We start from the raw sequence: 21,820 nt of genomic DNA, 5'->3' as shown, positions 1-21,820 counted from the left end.
GTGCTGTGTCGTGCTTTGACAGCCCTGAATAGCTCATGCTTTACTATAATTCATACAATATGTAATGTTATACTTAAAAAGGTATTATTATTAATAGTTATTATTTTTATCGCATATGTTTTTACGTGCATAACAAATCAAGTATTTCATTTTATAACGAAATGCTAAAGAGTAAAATATAATAATAGGCTTTCGGCAACTCCGAAGTGTGTCAAAATACAATAAGTCGCTTATGTGTAAACAAGACAACAATCATGCGATAAGCGGTCTATTGTGGACGTTCATAGGAAATTTCAACGAATACTCCAGTCATTTGTCAGAAGTTTATAAACAATAAATCAAACAAAATTTCACAAATTTAAAAATTGTGAAAATCAAATATATTTAAAATATGCAAAATTGTAGAAAATAAATATTTTAAAAATATATTATTATATAGAAATACGTGTAAAAAATTTTATTGAAGAGCTCTTTGAAATTCTTAACTTACTAGTTTCTTACAAGTTAATACTTATTGAGGCATAAATATTCTTAACTGTTATTAAGTTCATTGTAAAACAAAATTTCAAAATTTTCTATATTCTTCGCATTGCTTTTAATTCAATATTCATTTCAAATTTTAATTTTATATAAATTAAATATTTTTATGCAAAATGTTGTTTGCTTGCATTGTGTGCACATATGTAATATTTGCTCTTTGACAGATTGCAACAATGAAGCCAATATCTCGCTTAACGACTTTAGTAAGAAACTTATTGTTTTTTATTGTATATAGGTGTATGAAATCTAATATGTGTAATGGTTTTTTTCTTACTTAATTTGTGTATTTTTTTTTAGAAACAATGAATAAGGGAACCTGTGGAATATTGAAAATGTTAACAAAAGAGGGATAACAGTATTTTTTTGATATGAGCTTACTCAATATAATATTTGAATAATAATTTTTTTCATATATTTTTATGCAGAGTTCACGCTTATATGAATGTCTATATGCGACATATCTTTTACAAAATTTTAGAACATGTAAATATGCAACATAAATAAAATACGGCTATTATCAAAATTTTTTGTCAAATCATGACAATAATAATAATAATATATTATTGTACTATATATACACCTTATATATAGTAGTAATATTTTATTATATGATACAAAATATTTTAATCACATATATCAATATATTGATTTGTGAAAATATTTATTCATATCGGGTATTTTCGGTTTTTTTAAAATTTTTAAGGGAATTATTTTGAAACGATCTGGCAACAATAACTTATGTAAAAGTGTGTTGTTCCTAATTCTTGTAACGAAACAGATTAAGTACGAATTGAACGTGTCGAGTTCATGCGAATTAATTGTGTGCAGTCCAGTTAAGCTTCGTAAAATATATTTTAAACACAGTTAAATATTGTGCACAGCGCTTAATAGTTTTGTTTACTCAAAGTTTCGATAATTTGGTAAATATTTTTGGTATGAAATTGTTTGCAATTTTAGTATTAACTGCAACAAAATATTGTTAACGCTAAATTTCACAAAATTTTTTTTGACTCATTTATGATTTTGCGCATATTTGACTAGATAAATTTACATATTATAAATAGTTTTTTTTTTGTTTTGTTTTTGTTATTTTGGTTAATAAAAGACAGTGAACTGTGTTTACAACAACAACAACAAAATTATTATTGACAACCTTAATATATATATATAAGTACGTGTAATATTGCATTCCATTCACGCATTCGTCGCACTTAAAGTTGTGCCAAATAAAATTGAAAATGTTTACAATAAGCAACGAACTTTTTTTAAACTGAAATAAGCATTTACAGATAGAATACGCCGAAAGTAAAGTGAATATTTTGTTGTTGTCCTAAATGTCTGTCCGTCTGTACGGATGGTATGTACGCGAACTTGGCGTTAAGGACTTGGAAACTTACGAACTATTATAATACTTGATATATAAAACTGAAATTTAAATGATTCTTAATAATGTATTTTTTTAGTTGGTACTAAGTTGTGACGTGCAAAATGTATGATAAAAAAAAGTACTCACATCAGTCAATTGAAAAGTGTCATTTCAAAGCAAATCTAATCAAGATTGGCGAAAATGTGGTTAGTAAATAATTGTATATGAATATTGTATTGATCCAATCTATAAAGTAAATATAAATTGTTTATATACAGTTGTGGATACAAAAAGCAGATAATATATATATTTATATTATATATAAAACACTACACGGATTATGTTATCAAAAGATATATGCCTGCAGCGTACTCTTCTATGTGTTGAATATAATTATTAATATATAATATTACAATAAACTTTTTTGTTTACACTTCTAAGTACTTCAAAATTTAACTTAAATGATATGACTCATAAAATTTTTCAGACTTAAGTGGTTAAAAGGTTCTATGACAAATATTTCTCGCTATCCCATAGTTGCTTAGATGAAGTTCAAAAAGAGATATGATATTAATGGTAATTCCAAAAATTGACGCTTAAACAGTAGTCCAGCATCTTGTAGTTAGACATCTAAACGCTTGGATAACTATATGTATCCACTTACCATGTAGCATTATTTTGCTTAATGTAAGAGAAGAAAAAGTTAATAAGAAACTTATTTAGCAATTCAATTTTATCTAAAAGACAAAAACAGTTTATTTGTTGGCAAGTGCCATATCCTTAACTTTTCTTTCTATTTCTTTAGTTAATATTTTGTATAGCAAATTATTTTCAATCATAATGCAGTCATATCATAACAAATATATAAATGAAATCTAATAAGTTTTCTTATAGACCCGAACCTAATTTCGTAAAACTTTGCTTTCAACAATTATTACCATATGAACCTGATGATATTCTTTTTTTAAGTTTAGATGACATATTGTTCAATTGACACTGATCCTATTTGATACTCTTAATGCTGTTCCTTTTAATAATTAAGTATTAAGTTATGTATCATGCACTTATCATTAAATGCAAGATTTCAATAGAACTCATATTTTTACGAAAGCATCCATTGCCATCTAAATTCGCTTATGAGTCACAAAATGCAATCGAAGCTCTAAAAACAATGAGTAATTTTTTATATTCAAATGCAGTACAATAATATGTTACGTAGCCAGCTAGTCAATAAAAATCTTAACAAAATAGAAATCAGATCAACTGTTTACATTCACTGCTTTTTGCCTGTTTTATAAACATACTATACTATACATGTATATGAATTTCTCGAAATGGATTTTTCATGCTCTATTTAAATAATTCTATCTCCTATGCACTACAAATCTGAATAGGTGATAAACACAGTTGGTTTAAACATAAAACGATTATATTATATCTGATTATATATATAGAACTAAACAGTTTGTGAAAATAGAATTAGATAGGATTTTATTAATATTAAATTACTGATAATCCAGTAAAATATTAGTTTCATTAAAATTTGTTTAAATAATAAATTACGTAAACATAATAGTGGTTTAATTAAGGGAGGTATATTTTTCCTTTATATTTGAAAGGTTGTTCTTCATTGACTCGTCTAATTTTTGAAACACAGCTGAATATATTCTTATCTATAGGTTTATTATTCGATTCTTTAGACAGCAAATAAATAGTTTGTTATGGAAACTTTGTATATCTTAAATATTTCTAGACGCAAATTAGAAAATTGGTATTTCAAAATTTTTTAATTCTATTTTAATATTTAATCTTTATTAAATCTTGTTGTTCTAATTATTGTAATATTAAAAAGTACTTGCTGCTTTTAAGTGTTGTTTTCTTTTTTAGTTAAAATTTATTAAAATTATTAGTAAATATTACTGTAGTGTTCTATTTTATTATATACTTAAAACAATATTTGATGTGCTACTCACTTTCATTGTCTAATATTTACATATGCTTCTTATTATTAATTTCATGGTAATATATTGATACATGTAGTTGATATTAAAAATTATTTTTAATTGTAAATAGAATTTAAATAGTGGAAAAATGAGCGCCTTAAATCATAGTACTGAAGATGTTGCCGAATGTCCATTATGCATGGAGCCTTTGGAGGTTGATGACCTCAATTTTTACCCATGCACATGTGGGTATCAGGTAAAATAAATTTCTTCATACATTTTTTAACATAGCTTTAAATATTATATTCTTTTATAGATATGTAGATTTTGCTGGCACCGAATTCGTACTGACGAAAATGAATTATGCCCAGCATGTAGAAAGGCATATCCCGAAAATCCGGCTGACTTCACTCCCCTCACTCAGGAGGAGGTTAATATTAACTTATATGTATTTTATATATTGCTTTATTGCTATTTTAACTTGTAGATGATAGCCTTTAAGTCGCAAAAGCGGCAACGTGATCAACAAAGACGTCAAAAAATTACTGAGAACCGAAAACATTTAGCTAATGTTAGAGTCGTTCAAAAGAATTTAGTTTTTGTTGTTGGTTTGCCACCAAGACTAGCGGATGCGGATGTAAGTAATTATATATATATATATATATATAAACTGAACATATGGAAATATATAACTTTTTTTTGAAATATTTTAGATCCTAAAAAAGCATGAATACTTTGGGAAATATGGTAAAATCCATAAAGTCGTGATAAATCCTAGTACTACATATGCAGGCGTGCAGGTAAGCTAAACCTTAAAAATTATAAGTTTAAAAGTCATGAACGAAAGCTTTTGTATGGATTTATATTGAAAATCAATTTTGTCAAAAATATTTTCTCTGTATATTCTTTATATAAATGTTACCAATTGGTAAAAAGAAGTTATATAATAATAAAACTAAATTGCAAATAACAGAAATGAAAAGCAATATGTATTATATAAAATTGTGTTATATGAATGTCATCATATTGAAATGAATGATGTGTATTTTATGGAAATTAAAATCCCAAGAATAGCTTTGTTTATATTTATATCAAATGCAATTTTATTGGTCTTTCTAAGAAAATAACTGCTTATCGTAGATATTTACTTTACTGCATTGCGATAAATATTGGATCGAATTTCAAAGTTAATGATAAAACAGATGTCGCAGACATTTGAATTCATTTGCAATTAACTTGAAAGAAAATGTATCTATAAATGTATAACATATGTTATAAATAACATATTAATAACATGTGACCATATCTTGCTTTTTAAGGAATTTTTTAATATATAACTTAATAAGTAGAATTCATCTGAAATACAAATGCAATAAATGTAATGTTTTAGTCAGAGATCTTTCAGTACATTTACATACATTAGGATTTTTGTGTTTATAATTAAGCTTAAAGTAACACCCAAATAACTTAAGTGCATATGTGTTTTAAGTTGATTTTTTTAATACTTAATTTTTATTAAATTGAATCAAATTTCAAATTTTGCTTTTGCTGCGATTTTCAGTTTTAATTTTCAAGTGTTTCTTTTTGGGTGTAAATTATATTAGCTTCCACTCTATATATATATATAAAGATGGATTGATTTTTGTGATAGGTAAATTGTCTGCTTTCAACACCTATTAATTTGAGAAATTCAATATACTAAATTTCACTTTTTGATCTTCTCATATTACAAAACAATAAAAATTTATGAATTGAAGGATGTTCTGATCGAAAAGTTATACAACTTTATATTAAAATAGATGGTGAAGTATTTGGGAGTACAGATAATGCTTGAATAAAATTAACACACATTAAAATAGGTTCACTTTTAAAAAGTTGTAAATTGCGATATCACGCAATAATCGTATCAATTAATTGTAAAACTTTTCATTTGTGTCAAACTACTTCAGTAACGGAAAAGTTATAGCTGTTATTCCTGCTAAAACTAAGACTAGCTTAATGGTATAGTGAAACTGCTTAATATGAATTTTCCAAAATTTGTTGGGAAACCAAGAAACAACAAAACTGTGTCGATATGGAAAGAAAGTCATATCACTATAACGCGTCAACTCACTGACAAAAAAACTTTATTGCGTTATTACAGATTAAAGAAATTTTTCCAATTCCAAAAAAAACAAAAATCTAGAAAGGTCTTCTGTGTGTGTGTGTGCAATAATAAGAGAGAATTATTGTAGTGAATATTGAAGTTGTAAACCTTTTGTATAAGGGCTGTTTGCAAAAGTGGATCTACTGGCTTCAGAAATGTTTAGAAATTAATGAAAATTATGTTAAAATAATTAAAAATGATGAAGTTATTTGGTTAATTTCATAACTTAATTTTTTTGTAGTCAACTAAGGAAACTTTTGTTAACCCCTCGCATGGCGTAAGAAATTTATTTGTAAGAATTTTTTTATATATTTTTATATAGAAATGCATTTTTAGAAATAAAAAATATATTTAAATATAAAATATCTTATTAAAAAAATATTTTTTTAACTTTTATAGGGTCCATCTGCGTCGGCTTACGTGACGTATGTTCATAATAGTGATGCTTTAAGAGCAATACAGAGTGTTAATAATATTATGATTGATGGACGGTTAATAAAAACCAGTTTAGGTACGACAAAGTATTGCAGTCATTTTATGAAAAATCAGCAATGTCCCAAGAGCGATTGTATGTATTTACATGAGCTAGGTGATTCGGAAGCAAGTTTTACAAAAGAGGTAAGGACGGACATTTTTAACATTAGTATTTTTAACATTAACGTTTTTATTTGCAATACACAGTTTTATATTTTAAACATTCTTGTATAATTTGAATGCAAAATAATATATATGTAAATTTTTATAATATCATTTTTTAAACACTATAAATTATTTGGTAAATAAGTGATGTATATTTTTTGTTTTTATTATAAATACTTTTAATAACACGCAGTCTACGACCGTTTGTACAAACAAAGTTAAACTAAAGAATATAATATTTTTTGCATTAAATGTCAATACAAGATATTAGGTTTAAGTGAAAAGCGAAACATTTTTTTATGATTCGCCAATATTTTTCTGTCTAAAAATATTTCATCAATGATAAATCTTTAAAAAAATTTTTGAATTATGTTCTAAATGAACTTGTATTTTGCGTTAGATTAAATTCTTTTCTATCTTCGGTATGCGAGATGCATATTTGCAATGTTCACTATTTGTTTTTGTTTTTAAAACCTACAATAACCACCAAACAGTTTTTATGTCTATAATTTATTATATTGTGGTTATATACAATTTTACTAAGATTTTTTTTTCGAAATAAGTGGTTTCAGTTAAATTACAATCGTTTATATACTGAAAGAAAGAGTCCATAAAAAACACATACTTATATAAAGAGTGCTACAAAATCATCTGTTTTGTTGGCAACAAATAGTTAGGAACGTTATTTTTCGATAAATATATTATTATTATTTAAAATGGAGTAGTGCACTGCGGCCTAAAAGACATATTGTTGTGCCCCTAAGTCGGATTAGAGTATTTCTCCAAATCCGATTTCTTTAATGGAAGACAGTAAATATATAAAACATGTTAAAAAAATGCAGTTACCTCTTATGTACTTCAGTTTGGTTTAGTCAATTTACTTCAACTAACACATATCGTAATATACATATTACATACCGTATAAATGTATTTCAATTTGTTTTTTTTATAAATATATATTTTAGTTTTATTTGAAATATACTATTTTCTGAATTGAACCACATTAAAGCAACTATGTAAAATATATTAATGATTTTAGGAAATGCATCAAGGAAAACATCAGGAATATGAGAAACGTTTACATGATACATTAATTGCAACATCTGGATTCAACGGTACTAGTGTCAATCAAACACATTCAAATAATTCGTCGGTTAATGTAGTAAATAGCACATCCCAAACAAATAATTTCTTTAAAAATGGTGATACTAAGACAATAAATAACACCAGCCCTACGTCTGGAATGTTAATAGCATCATCTTCAGCAGCGGCAACATCGTCTCTTTCCTCTGGGACCACGAATAGCGCATCGGGAATGGTTGTAAATATTACTGGTGGAATTCAACAAAAGGAGGCATGGCCTAGTCTGTCAATTTCCCCAGTAAATAAGGACCTTGGCAGTAGTGGGCCTGCTATCAATAATTGTAAAACTAAAAAAGATAAAACAAAATTCGAAAAATCCAAAAATGAAAAGTTTAAAACAAAAAATAGTAAAAATAATCCAAATTCAAACAAACAAAACAATGGTATAACAAATGAAACAAATACAAATGTGCCTAATGAGTCGAAAGAAAAGAACACAACGCCTGAATTAGATATAGCAACCACAAACTATGAAAACTCTGGGGAATTAAATAAAGTTCAAACGGAAAAAATTAAAGAAAAAGGTCACTGTGAGAAGTCAAATTCTTCAAATCGCATCGGAAAAGATAGTAATATAACGCAACAAAAGAGCAAGCACGTCGTTAGTGCTGACAGTGAAATAAAGTTAATAGAGAATGAGAAAAAAATTATTGACAATAAATGTGATAAAAACTTAGCAATTAGCAAACGAAACAAAGAGAATGTCTCTGTTAGCGATGAACAGCGATCTTCGAGTTCAAGCAGTAACATGAGTAGTGAATCTAGTAATAATAGCGATATTGCATCCACACAAATAGGTGTTTCTAGTAGAAAGAGTTCCCCAGCAAATATTCTAGATTCTAATTGCTTCGGTATAAGCAAAGAATTGTTGAATGAGAGCGAATCTAACACAGTGCAGAAAAGTATAGACATCAAGAATCCCACATTAAAAGCTTCAAATATAAATAAAACTTATGAAAACCAGTTGCCTATAGAAAATCAAATCAATGAGGGTGATACTGGACTCATTCAACATACAAATACGGATGGAATTGGTTCAAAATCACCCTCATTTTTATCAGCAGATAAAGAACAGTTATGTAAAAAAACTGTTGCTGAAACTACAGGTAAAATTTATAACTTAAATATTCAGTTTAATTTATATTCCTTTTCGTTATTTTTTTAATATACTTTTCACGCATATAGTATTGTATAACAAGTTTATATTTAGTTTGTCAAAATGATCATAACATAGTAAATATATATATATATATATATATATATATATATATAATATATATATTCTTGATATCTGTATATAAATGTTCTTGATCTGTTACTTAGCGAAGTTTTTAAATATGTGTTGGTCTGTTAATATATAAACTAGTTTTTAAATATATCAACTAAATTTTAATATTTTTTTAGTTCAAAAATGTTCTCAACATAATTCTTACCAAAGTAATTAAATCAAATATTGAAAATGTCCTCATTAGAAGTCTCTAGGTTCGAAACCCATTTTATGTGAAGTTTGATAAAAATAAACGTCATTATTTAAACCCTTTCACTATACTCATGCCTGCTCTGTAAAATATCATTTTTGTTGTAAATTTATGGTTATGTAATAGAGTAATAAATATTAACTTCGAGCAGTAACTAGACGAAAACCCAAATTTTCCATTATTTATATTTATTGACAATGACTGGGCTTACACAGTTTTAGTAGTTACAATTATTTTTCTATATATGCTACGGTGATTTACAGACAACTGAAATCACGCAATAACGTACTGAAGGCTGGACTTATACAAGGCAATATGACGTCCTATTGTGGCTTTTGCAGCTCCAGTATATGACCCAGCAAACTGCAAGACGCAATAGAATAGCATTCAATCCTTTCTGAACACGTCTTTGCATGTTGTGACCGGTTATAATCGCTTGTTGATGACCATCTACATTCAAAATCGTGAATGCTTCTTGTAAAAGAACATAATCAAGTGTTCAAAGTTGTCAGTAGGCCTACAATATATATTCTTTATTGGCATAAAACATATTTGTCTTTGTATTCCATTATCAAATCCATTTGTTAACATATAAACTAGTCTCCTAGTTTTTCAGTGAACCTTTCCGCAAGGTGTTTGAAAATCCAGTCAGAAAGTGTGTACAAAATGATAACATTGGTTTACGGTTTACAATAACTATCATTTACACAACACAACTGCCGAAAATGAGTTTATGTTTATAAATCAGTTAGCAAATCAGTTTAATGTCATAAATAAAACCTATTTAATATACTATAATGATAGATTATTAAAAATTTTTACGAAATTGAATTGTTGCATAGCACCTGAAGTTTACATCAAAAATAAAACGATTAAACAAAGTTTAGTAAGTAAAAAAAAAAATTTTAAATTTCATAGTAGATATCTGTGAGGTTTACGTTTAGTATTAAAGAAAAATATCTGTGACATTGAAAATTAAATACTTAAATTTTATTTAACATTAGACATTGTCTCAAGTAAAAAGTTGTGCAAAATAGTTTAGATTCGTAAATATAGCTGAATTACGTAGTATTTAAATATTTAAAAAAAAATTATGTATATTTTTGAGTAATTTAATTAATGTCTTTAATTCAATATTTATTTTTTAAGCTTCACTTTCAAAACTTGATATGTTTGATGACACAAACAGCTTCTTCTCTTCACCCGGACCATCGTTTCAACAATCTTTGCTTCTTCGAAACAAAGTTACCAATGATATTAGACAACATAATCATGGAACGTCGCAACTACCTGATTTATTAAACGGTAAGAATTTGTATAAATTTAATATTTTAAATTCGTATTTAATTTTTTGAAAAGTTAAAAAATAATCATAAGTTTTTTGTTTTGTAAACGGCAAATAATGCCGCCGATGTCACAAGCTTTCGAGCGCCTGTCATCGCAGATATGAGGAAGATGTTACCATCTTCATGCGGAATTAAATTCTTTCTCGTTTAAGAGCATAACCAGTTGCTATCAAAGCAATTTCCTCACAGATGGACATTGAAACACCAACACCATTAGGCAGTATCTCTTTCGAGTTTTCATATTCCTTTCATATTCATTTTAGGTGCATAACAGGCCACTTCTGACATATTAAAGAAAAAAAACACGATTTTAGCGAGAAGTAAGAATTATTTTAACCCAATATAGGCCAGGTTATATGGTATATCAATGGTACATCCTAAATAGCTACTTGTCACGAATTAAATAAGTTATTCCTCATGAGTCGCTAAAATGCTATTTTATCTATCTAGCAATATTTCTTTCATCTGTTCAATTGTCCTACGGCACTCAGTAATCTGTTCCGAAATAGCCTGTGAATTAATCCTATAGACTCATTCTTCTAATACCCCTCTCTTCACCTATATCTTCCTTATTATCCTATTTTCATCTTTAATACTCATTCCTCTACGACGGATTACAACATGCTCGTAGTGCACGTTGCAAGAGATTGTATGTAAAGAAATGATTAATATAGATTTTAGAAGCTTAGCGGACACATTTAACCTTTTTTTATGTTGAGATTTACCCATATATTTCTTATGACTTGAGTACGAATTAACTTTTGTAAGCAAGCAATATCATCTGATGTTATCTGTAAATGCTGTTAGTGTCATAAAAACAGTTTTTTTAACTAAGAAAATTTATTTATAACTTATGTAACTTATATAACTTATTTATGTTATATACATTTACTACTAAGTATCTAAATAAGTATTTAATGCACACTTTTATTTTCTTTTCTCGTATTATGCGGTTCCACATTTAACATCATGTTTGCTGACCTAATAAACTTCAGGAATCGATGGATTTTCTAACAAGCCAATAAATTCCAGTGGTAAATTATTAAAAACTTTTAGATTAATTATTTTTAAGCTTGTTTTCATAATGGCTACATAAAATTTTGATTGTTAAATACTACGTAGAAAGGTATCAAATGTAATTTTATAAAACTTTAAGGCCCTCTTTAGGATCTACTAATTAGTTTTTTTTTTTTTTTTTTTTTTTCAGCTACAAAATTGACTATAAACGTAGTCAAGACGGTTTTATTTTTTAGGATTTTAACTTTTATTTAGTACGTTGTATTTTTTATATCTCTAAACGTATTTCGGCAAATTCGCTATTGCCCTCATCAGGAGAATTTCTAAGATTAAAGACATCTAGCAATTTACAAACTATTTATATTTTTTACATGTGTTATTATTTAAGTTTAATTAGTAGGGTTTTTGTAGTTAAGAAATTTGTTAATTTTTATTTCATTCGCCAAATTCTTATATTTAACCCTATTAAATTTGAAAAGCAGACTTACGTATTAGACCATTGAGCTACTTTTAAGGTGATCATATTTGACAAAATTCGAAACAGCTGTTTGAGTCAGTCCAAAAAATTCCCTTAATTAAAAAGTAATACTTTTAGATAAAATTTCTTCTCTAGGAAGTACCCTTTTCTATTCGTTAAAGATACTTTATAATGGCCATACATTTTTTTAATTCAAATTATTTTATATAAATATTTTGCTATTTATTTTTTTTTAAATAATATGTTAATAATTAATTATTTCTACAAAAAAAATCCATTCTTAAAAAACCTTCAGGCTAATAACAATATTTATATTACAACCAAATATATTTATTTTATTATATATTTACTATATTATGTATTTACCATATTATATATTTATTATATTCTGTTTATTATATTATATATTTATTATATTATATAATTAATATAATTATTATATTATATATTTTATATATTTATGTTATATTTTTAATATATTTATTAGATTATATTTTTAATATATTTATTATACTATATTTGTAATATATTTATTATTTTTATTATATTATATATTTAATATTTTTATTATATTATATTTTTAATATATTTATTATATATTTAATATTTCTATTATATTATATATTTAATAATTCTATTATATTATATATTTAATATTTCTATTATATTATATTTTTATTATATCATATATATAATATTTTTATTATATTAAATTTTTAATATATTTATCATATTAGTATCAGAAATACCGGATGTGTCTACAGTAATATTTCATAAATTTTTATTTAATAATGATATTCGAAATCTAAGTAATATGATTTATATTAATTGAGCATAGAATAATTTTGAACAATTTGAACCATAATTTAGGTGACATCTTTATTTTAACAACTGCAGATCTATGGATTGTTATTTTATTGTCTAGATAAGGTAGCACACAAAACTGAAAAAAGATTTTTCTATGAACTTACCAGGTGGGTTAATTCATTCTTTGACATGAAAAAAAACTAAATATTAAATGCAGTTTGTGTTTTATTTTTACATTTAAAATAATTTACTTGTTAGTTTGTATTCCAATTGAGGTATGCAGCAAAGCCATTTGATTACAGCCAATGGAAACAAGTTATTTAAAAATCACATATTTAAGTTTTTTGTTTTTGTACAAAGCATCATTTTTAACATTTTTTTTAAAATATTTTAAATAAAGAGTGGGAAGAAGCTTTTAAAAATATCATGGCAAGAAATGGAAAAATTGATGACCAATTACAACATCAACTTCAACAACGGGAACATTTTCCACAAGCTCAGTATCAACAAGATGATGAACTCTTCCGCATGCATGAGTTTCATAAGAAAAATATGTTCAATAATGGCGTTCGTGGACCAAATAATGGTTTGTATTTTTATTGGTTTAACCACAAAAATTAATGTAATAAATTATTTATTATGATAATAAAAACTAATAATCAATATGTTTTATAATATGAATTATATTTAAACTGTAAATATGAAAATTCGGATATTGCAAAACTTATTGTTATTATTTATATGCATGAATGCTTGAAATCTATCAATGAAAAATAATTATTATTGTTAAGTGTTATTGTTAAGTGTTGTTTATTAAATTTAAAAAGTATTATGCTTGAGAAATATCTGCTTTATGTTTGAGCGTCAAAATTATCACTTGACTTACGCCATATAATGTAATTAATATAATCTGACTTGTATTAATTGAATATCGTTTGTATTAATTAAAATAAATGTATTTTTGTGTAATTTTTATAAAAGAATCATATATTTATATAAGTGAAATTTTATTTATCTATAAATAATAATATAGGGGAACCTCTAACCTAATTTATTACTGTCAATTAATGAATTAATATTATCAAAATTTTGTTTTATATTAGAATTTACTAACTCCAGTAATTTTACTGGCAATATCGACCCTGGTCGAACTACACAACCAAAATATCTTCCATCACAAAGTGCACTTTCTCAATCGGACCATCCGTCAGAGCAATCGAGTAATGCTCTGTTTGGCAATACAAATATGTCGAAATTTTTCGACTTTCATAAAAATCAACAACAGATACACCAGGTAAAAAAAGTTAATCTAATAACGAATTTGAATTTTAAACAAATTTTCTTTTTAGCAATTTGGCATTAACGCAAATGGATTGGGAACACTGAATGAACAGTTGCGTATTGCATCATTAATTGAAAATAATCGGATTAATTCACAATTTTTAGATCAGACACCAAATAGTAAGAGAGTGCATTCAATATAAAAAAGATTTTTTTTAAATAAAAGTTTAATTTTTATAGGCCTTATGTTGCATCAACAACAACAATTACAAAAGCAGCGATTAAACAGCAAATATGATGCCTTGGTAATTTATATACTAAACAAATTCACGCTCTTGGTAAACTAATATATTATTGTAATTTAATAGCAATCACAACAAAGTTCAGGCCAAAGTCAACAAACTCCGCAAAATTGTTTATCAATCCAATTTCCACCGAATAATTCGGTTGACGATGATTTAGGTAAGTATACATATATAACATATGTATATAAACTCTTCAGCGTAGCAATCAACAAATTATGCGATGCAATTCAGCATCATTTCGACTATTTTTTTAATACAAATATCCCATAATTGGTTTTATTTAACATCAAAGACTCGATATTTTAAGGGTTTACAAAAGAACACAATATTGAAAATTTTGTGAAAAAAACAAAAACAACTTTTTTCCATAACGGAAACGGAAACCATTTTGTATATTTAAACTTTATAAGTCAAAAAATCGGTTTTAGATTTTTTGGAAAGTAATTTCTATTTTCTTTTTTTAATAATCATTTTCCAGCATATAAACATATTAAATTCCATTTTGATTCAATACTTTTTGCATATTTCTGGTAGTAGTATAATATGATTCCATGCTCATAAAAACTTCTGATATTTACTGTCAAAAAACTGGTCCAAGTCATTTCTTATGTGTATGTATTCGAATTAGAAAAACTAATAATCCAAACGTTACAAAACTGGAAAGTATAGTGATTGTGGCTATACTGCAACAACCACCACTAGTATTATCTAAATTGTACTCTATACATTATTGTTCCATTGATTACAGTACCAAGCACTTAATAGAAAGCAGTCTTTTTGATAAAAATCAGTTTTCGATGTGCCATCTTAATCTATTAATATCCTTAGTTTATTATTGTTGTAGGCAAATATTTCTGTTATTGTTGTTGTAATATTTTTATTCCTATAGGTTTCGATCCATTTATTGAAACCCAGAAAGGACTAGCCGAGTTAATGGAGAATGAATTACAACAAAACACTTGTGCTGTTGGCAGAAGCACTACACCATCAGTGACTTCAAAGATGGCACATCAGCAACAAATTAGTCAACAATATTTCGACAATATGCAACGGGCCCGTATGCCTCCACCTGGGTTTAATCATATGAACGCATTTGGATTTGGAATGACTCGCCCTCAAAATGCAAATAAAATGTCACCATATATGCCTGGCGGTCTAACAACTCCATCAAATAATCAACCACCACAGAATCAGCAACAATTACAGGTAGGAAATTCGTGGAATCCACGCATGGCATCGTATCCACAGCAGTCATTAAATGATCATCGCGTTCACCAGATTTCTCAGAATCAGAACCACAACAATGGTAATCTTAACAAAGGTGCTTTTTACTATTCCTGTTTTGAATATTCTTTATATCATTTTTCTGATTTGCAGTACCTTACAGCAACAACGACTGGACTGCTATGGATCCAGCAATTCTTTCATTCCGTCAATTTTCATCGTATCCACAACAACAACAGCAGCAAGCTTCGCATCATCAGCATCAAGATGTTTATATGCAGCAGCTAACTAATCAACAACATAATCACCAAAGTATATTAATTCTTTTGAGAAATGTTATAGTTTATTTAATATTTATTATTTTTAGATTTTGGTAATCAACCACAACTCCTTGGTGGAATGAATATGCCTAATCCACTGCTTAATCCATCGTCATCCCAAACTCAAGTTAATGCCAATGTTCAAGGGATGTTGGAGTATCTCAAAAATCGTCAATTTATGTAATCACAACTAAAGTTCTTATTATAACATCAAAATTAAACTCAAGTATATTATGAGTAAAATATATGTACATACAGATAGAAATAAATAAATGAACTAAACAAATTAAAAGATATCTCCAAATTTACAATAATATGCTATATTTTTTATAGCTCTTAAATACAAATAGCTAAATACACGCCTGCACATAAAACAAGCCAAAGAAATTATAAAATTCTCTTGGCAACTTTAAGCATGTACTTTAATATAACTTATACAAATTTATATATAAAAGTGATAGTAATTTTATTTACTAACTGACTGAATAAAATATGCAATATATTAATTATAACCATTTAAACAAGGTTAATAAATATACATATAATTCAACTTACCACAATAACATGCAGTGTTTCTTAATACAAATTGAATTGTAAGCAGAATTTGAATATCGTGCTCAACATCAATTTATACATACATTTTATTGAACAATACAATAATTTATAAGACACGAAAAGTATTTTTATATGTCGGAGAAGAGCATATATAAAACTGTTATATATTCTACTTTTAAAAAAATCAAATAACGCAACTAGTGATGGGAAGATATTAATACTTAATTCTATTATTTCCATGGATATAAAGCTGTATGATCAGTTTGATAACATCAAAGGTAGGCAAGTAGATCATTCTATGTAATATACAGTATCGACGTCTAGTGATATACGATCAATGTTTAACCCTGTCATCAGAAAAGTCTAGTTTGTATTTGAAAGAAAATTAATTCCTTTTATTGGTTTGTGCATTGTAGCCAAATAGAAAAATAGCAAATTATAACTTTTATAAACACTGACCGCATATTTCCTGACTTAATGACGGGCTCAAGGCCGTCGGCAATATATTATTTTAGATTAGGTCGGCGATAACAAGGCCGGATATGGTTCACTCCACACATTGTGCGCGCATAAAGTTCGTGCAATATTAATACACGTGGATCCGTTATGAGGTGGTACATTTATTGTCAGTTTACTAACCATTTTAAATAATTATTGCCTACCTGATATTTTAATGATCAAAAATATTATTTAAATCAGCTTATACCGATAATTACTAACAATGCCTAGTAATAATTAGGTACACTAATCTTTTAACATACGCTCACATTAAGGCAATCTAATCTTTTAGCATCTGTCTATATTAGTTCTTGTATGATAGTCTGATCTCTTACAATACCCACTCACGCTAACATTTTGGAAATGATGAGAAAAACTTCCAGAATGGTTTTTTGATAAATCAGAAATCCACAGAATGGTTTTGGATTAGAAAGAAACCGACTGTCAAAGCCTTTTGTCGTTATTGAAGAGAAGATCACGAATGAACTTTAAGAGACCAAGTAACTGCTAGCTACTTGCTTTCTATAGGATTTCAATCAACTGTAAGACCAGCCCTCTACTTAAAGACTGTTTGAGGCTATACTAAGATGTCTAATTGATTATAAACTCAATCAACATGTCTTGTATGAACATAATAGCCTAATGTAAGCAACCTAAATGTAAAAATAATCCAGTGTGTACTGTAACATATTTTTACTTAACTTGTGAAGCTAGACCATATCAGATATATACTAACTTCAAACAAATAATTGCTATGCTAGATAGTAGTTTTCAAAAAAGTTGCACAATCTAAATCTTGCGATTGAAAGATAAATAACCGAAATTAATGTCTGATGTAATGAACTCAACAGTTTTACTACTAAACTAGACAAAAGGTGTTGTTATAACATGAGAATACAGTTCCACTTATTTCTGAAGAATGGCTTGAATATCTAACTTCATTTGATTTCGAAAGTATGGGCATTCAATAGTGATTAAAGTTTTAATACAAGGCATAAAGCAAAGCAATGTTGCATATAAGTTTCAATCATCAGAGCCCTATATTCTGCATATTCAAAACTTAAGCTCAGGATATAGGAGAACACCGTTCTATGCGGATATTGATACAATTCAAGATAAAATATTGAAAATTGAAAATATGTTCGCAGTTGCAAACATAGATTTTAAGTTTATTAATAATGAATAATTATTTATTAATATAAACAATCGGCGCGGAATTACACTTCTCGGTATGGTCAACATAATTTTAGGACATATATTTGCCAAAAGTTTTTGCGTAACTAATAAGCTGACTTCAGACCGAATAAATACTGCATTGATCACGTCAACAATAGAATAGTCATTAGAGTGGCGTATACCCTTTTATATATGCTTTGTTAATTTTGAAAAAGCCTTCGACAGATTCTTCATTACGCGATATGTTACACACTGAGATGTAGAGGATTTCCTGAAAAAAATAATAATTTAGTACGCCGTTTGTATGTCAACGCGAGCTGCAGATTGTTGATTGAAAAAAATCTCAGTAGAAGAATCCCGAGTTGGAGTTGCAGTAAGACATGGTTGCGTACTTTTCCCGCAGTTATTCAATCTCGTCCTTGATAAATAAGAAAGCAACAGGTGATGGTAGAGGCATAACGTGGGGACTAAAATAACGACTAGGAGACTTTGATTATGTCAATGACATTTGTCTTCTAGCCCAGTCTTATGAGGATAATTTAGAAACACTCCGCAAGCTTTCGGGCACACCTAAACTTGTACGGCTTAAAATGAAATGTGGAAAAATAAAAACACTTCGCATAAATGTGACCAATCAACAACCTTTTACTATCGTTGGTAATAGGTTAGAGGATTTTAATAATTTCTGCCACCTTCGCAGTATTATTACCAGCAGTAAAGAAAATATTGCGGTCTTCGCTAATCGCATCCAAAAAACAAGCGTAAGAGCGATTGATGCCAGTACGTAAGTCTCAAAGAGAACGAGAACGGTTGGTTCATACATGGTAAAATCGGTAAAACCTCTTTCTCCTGGTATCTTAAGTTGGAAACCGCTGAGAAAATGCAATGTGTTGAATGATGGAATAAAGAGTTTATATTTGTAGGTTCCTACACACCAAAATAAAAACACCGCAAATATCATTGCAGTATTGACACAGTTTTTGCTATTGACATCACAAGGCCTAAATTTATTATCCTGATCGTTATATATGTATATTCATATATACAATTTACTTTATTTAAATATTAAATTGCTTTTATTTTTTCTAAATAATACAAAATAATTATAAACAATAAGTTGTCTTATTTAGAAATTATTTACATACATTTAACATTTTCTTAACAACATGTAATATATCCAATTCTTTAAATGTATCAAGTTTCGGAATTTGTTGTGATTGCTGCAGGTACAATATGTTGCCTGTTAGGCGGCACTAAAACCTGTAGTAAGGTATCCTTTTTTTCAGCTAGTTTAAAAGACTCTGGTATGGCGACTTTATCTATTTGTGTAGTATCGTCAGTAGAAGATAGTTTTGATTCTTTAGAAATGAACCACTCTTTTTTATTAAATAGTAATAACAACATCAATGCAGGCAGGTGGACGAGCGAAAATCGAAATAACTTACGCGAAGTACCACTGTCAGACTTTTGGTAAAATTTGTACGCTATAAAAAAATACAATAAAATAAATATTTATAAATTAGTAAACTAATTAATATAATTAATAATAATTTTATATAACTATTAAAATCTGTTATACTGTTAATAGAATATAAAAAAGCGTAATACGTAGATCAGAACAATTGTTAAGTTTATATCGTCCCAATAGAAAAAAAACCACAAGAGACGGAACACAAATAAATTTGGTTTAAAAATTATATTTGCTACGCTATATGACAAAAAATATAATTTTTAGCACACCGAGTGTATGTATGAAAGGTTACATTTCAACACATTGTCATGTTCTGCTTTAATCATGACAAAGATATTGCAGTATAAAGGATTGATAATTCTTACCAGTAGTTGACATCAAAAACTAATCCCGCATTAATATAATGTTAATGTATTCATGATACTACGATGTTGACTGATGTAAGCGTCATTTTAGACAACCCAAAAAGCAGGCATATACTTATATTGCTATTTATCTTTTAATTCATTCATGCTCCTGCTCTTATGGTTATTATTAGAATTACGAGAATAACAACAACTACATTGTATTATATAGTAATCTTAAGCAGTTTAACTCACCTAAATAAATAAAATATATATTAAGAGGTAATGTCTCCAAGGCAAACCAATTGTTTGTTAAGTCGCAAAGTGGCGCAACCATAGATAAGCCAGCAATTACAAATGTGTATCTTAAAGCTGTTCGTCTGCATAAACCCGGATGTGAAACAGCCATCATACGATATCCTGCCCGTTTATAGTCTGGACGAAGATTCCAAGACAACGCGTTGAAATGTGGGAATTGCCATGCATACAGAAGACCTGCTAAAATCCAAGCACCACTATCTAAAGTTCCAGTACATGCGGCCCAACCCATTAAGGGAGGAATAGCACCAACTACTGAGCCTACCCATGTATTCAAAATACTTGTCCGTTTCATTGGTGTATATATGGATGTATACAATATAAAATTACTTAACCCTAACGCGGCAGTGAGCCCGTTTACACCAAAATAGAGCATACTAAGGCCCATTGATGCGCAGGTGATGGCAAAGCCTACTGCATGCAAACGAGTTACTTTTCCAGTGACAAGAACGCGATGTTTTGTTCTTGCCATTTGGGCATCAAAAGGTACTTCGTGATACTGATTTATTGAATTTGCCCCTGCCGATAAAAGTCCTGTACCTAATGTGCATAATAAAAATGATGTTATATCAAATGGCATAGGTGCCATAGCGTAACCCCCCACTGCGGTCAATACAACAAGCGCTAAAATCAATAATGTTATTTTTATATTGTGAATCAAATACAAAATCTTACATGTTAATCGAAACTTTGATAAACCTTTATAATGACTAATTAAGCTCCTAAGATCATTATTTGGCGTTTGTACACAAATTGTGTCTTCTTCAGTAGATTTTTTACTTTGCGATGTTTCTGTTAGTGGCAATCGTACCTCCTTTATAGCAGTAGGTGCATTATTGGTTAATGGATCATATTTATGTTGAGAGTCCGACAATGTGGACATGCGAAGAAATTGCGAAAGCGGCCCTCGACTGATATTCTATACAAATAATTTATATCACAAGCAAGTTATTTAATACATATTAAACTTACTTTAAACAAAATATTCTTACAGCTACGAATCACCGCAACTTCGTGCGGTAATATTTTAAGTCCAGTTAAACGAATCATATTTATTTAGAACAAGTAAATTAATTCCTTATTATCATGCTGGTCTAGTTAAGATATTTGATTTTATGTGCCACACAATTTAAGAAGTTTATTATTTTCGCACATCACATCATTGTTTTGTAATAAGTGAACAAAATGGAACGAAAACATAACAACATTCTGTACACGAGAGTGAAAAAAGCACCGGTCCCAAGAACAGGAATAAATAATTTGAGAACGAAACAGGTTTTCTTATTATATTTACATTTACACCAATAAATTGCGTGACGACAAAATCCTCCCAGATTTTGTCAATTCAGTACAATATACCTTAGCATACAATATATACAAATTAGATAATATGGCGTTTTCAAAGCCATTTGAAAGTGTTTACAT

General features: G+C 27.9%; 2 protein-coding genes across 7 annotated transcripts; one reads left to right on the top strand and one right to left on the bottom strand.

The window, feature by feature from the left end:
- The first annotated feature begins 1,309 nt into the window (after window positions 1-1,309).
- Window positions 1,310-16,480, top strand: LOC119687033 (putative mediator of RNA polymerase II transcription subunit 26). Of its 5 annotated transcripts, none has more exons than XM_038101175.1 (18): window positions 1,310-1,473; window positions 2,004-2,112; window positions 3,980-4,105; window positions 4,166-4,279; window positions 4,337-4,486; window positions 4,563-4,649; window positions 6,395-6,613; window positions 7,674-8,883; window positions 10,405-10,560; window positions 11,597-11,635; window positions 13,304-13,489; window positions 14,007-14,197; window positions 14,253-14,364; window positions 14,425-14,489; window positions 14,553-14,646; window positions 15,379-15,795; window positions 15,867-16,025; window positions 16,081-16,480. In XM_038101175.1, exons 2-18 carry the CDS (start codon window positions 2,029-2,031, stop codon window positions 16,215-16,217), a joined length of 3,546 nt encoding a protein of 1,181 aa, XP_037957103.1. In that variant the 5' UTR covers window positions 1,310-1,473; window positions 2,004-2,028; the 3' UTR covers window positions 16,218-16,480. The 5 variants fall into 5 exon arrangements, with proteins under 5 accessions (XP_037957103.1, XP_037957102.1, XP_037957101.1 ...); XM_038101174.1 differs by having other exon boundaries at window positions 1,311-1,460; window positions 15,379-15,810; window positions 16,081-16,476; XM_038101173.1 differs by having other exon boundaries at window positions 1,311-1,473; window positions 15,379-15,810; window positions 16,081-16,476.
- Window positions 16,481-19,320: 2,840 nt separating this feature from the next.
- Window positions 19,321-21,568, bottom strand: LOC119689483 (protoheme IX farnesyltransferase, mitochondrial). 2 transcript variants are annotated; one of them, XM_038104316.1, is made up of 4 exons: window positions 21,368-21,568; window positions 21,071-21,314; window positions 20,333-21,019; window positions 19,321-19,746 (listed from the first exon to the last, which is right to left on the bottom strand). In XM_038104316.1, the coding sequence occupies exons 1-4, from the start codon at window positions 21,443-21,445 to the stop codon at window positions 19,457-19,459; spliced, it is 1,299 nt and encodes a 432-aa protein (XP_037960244.1). In that variant the 5' UTR covers window positions 21,446-21,568; the 3' UTR covers window positions 19,321-19,456. The 2 variants fall into 2 exon arrangements, with proteins under 2 accessions (XP_037960244.1, XP_037960245.1); XM_038104317.1 differs by having other exon boundaries at window positions 21,388-21,568.
- Between the last annotated feature and the right edge of the window lie 252 nt (window positions 21,569-21,820).

Source organism: Teleopsis dalmanni, chromosome X (assembly GCF_002237135.1).
Source record: "Teleopsis dalmanni isolate 2A chromosome X, ASM223713v2, whole genome shotgun sequence".
Classification (NCBI taxonomy): domain Eukaryota; kingdom Metazoa; phylum Arthropoda; class Insecta; order Diptera; family Diopsidae; genus Teleopsis; species Teleopsis dalmanni.
The sequence above is the reverse complement of the archived record's forward strand: the minus strand, read 5'-3'. Positions and strand labels throughout refer to the sequence as shown.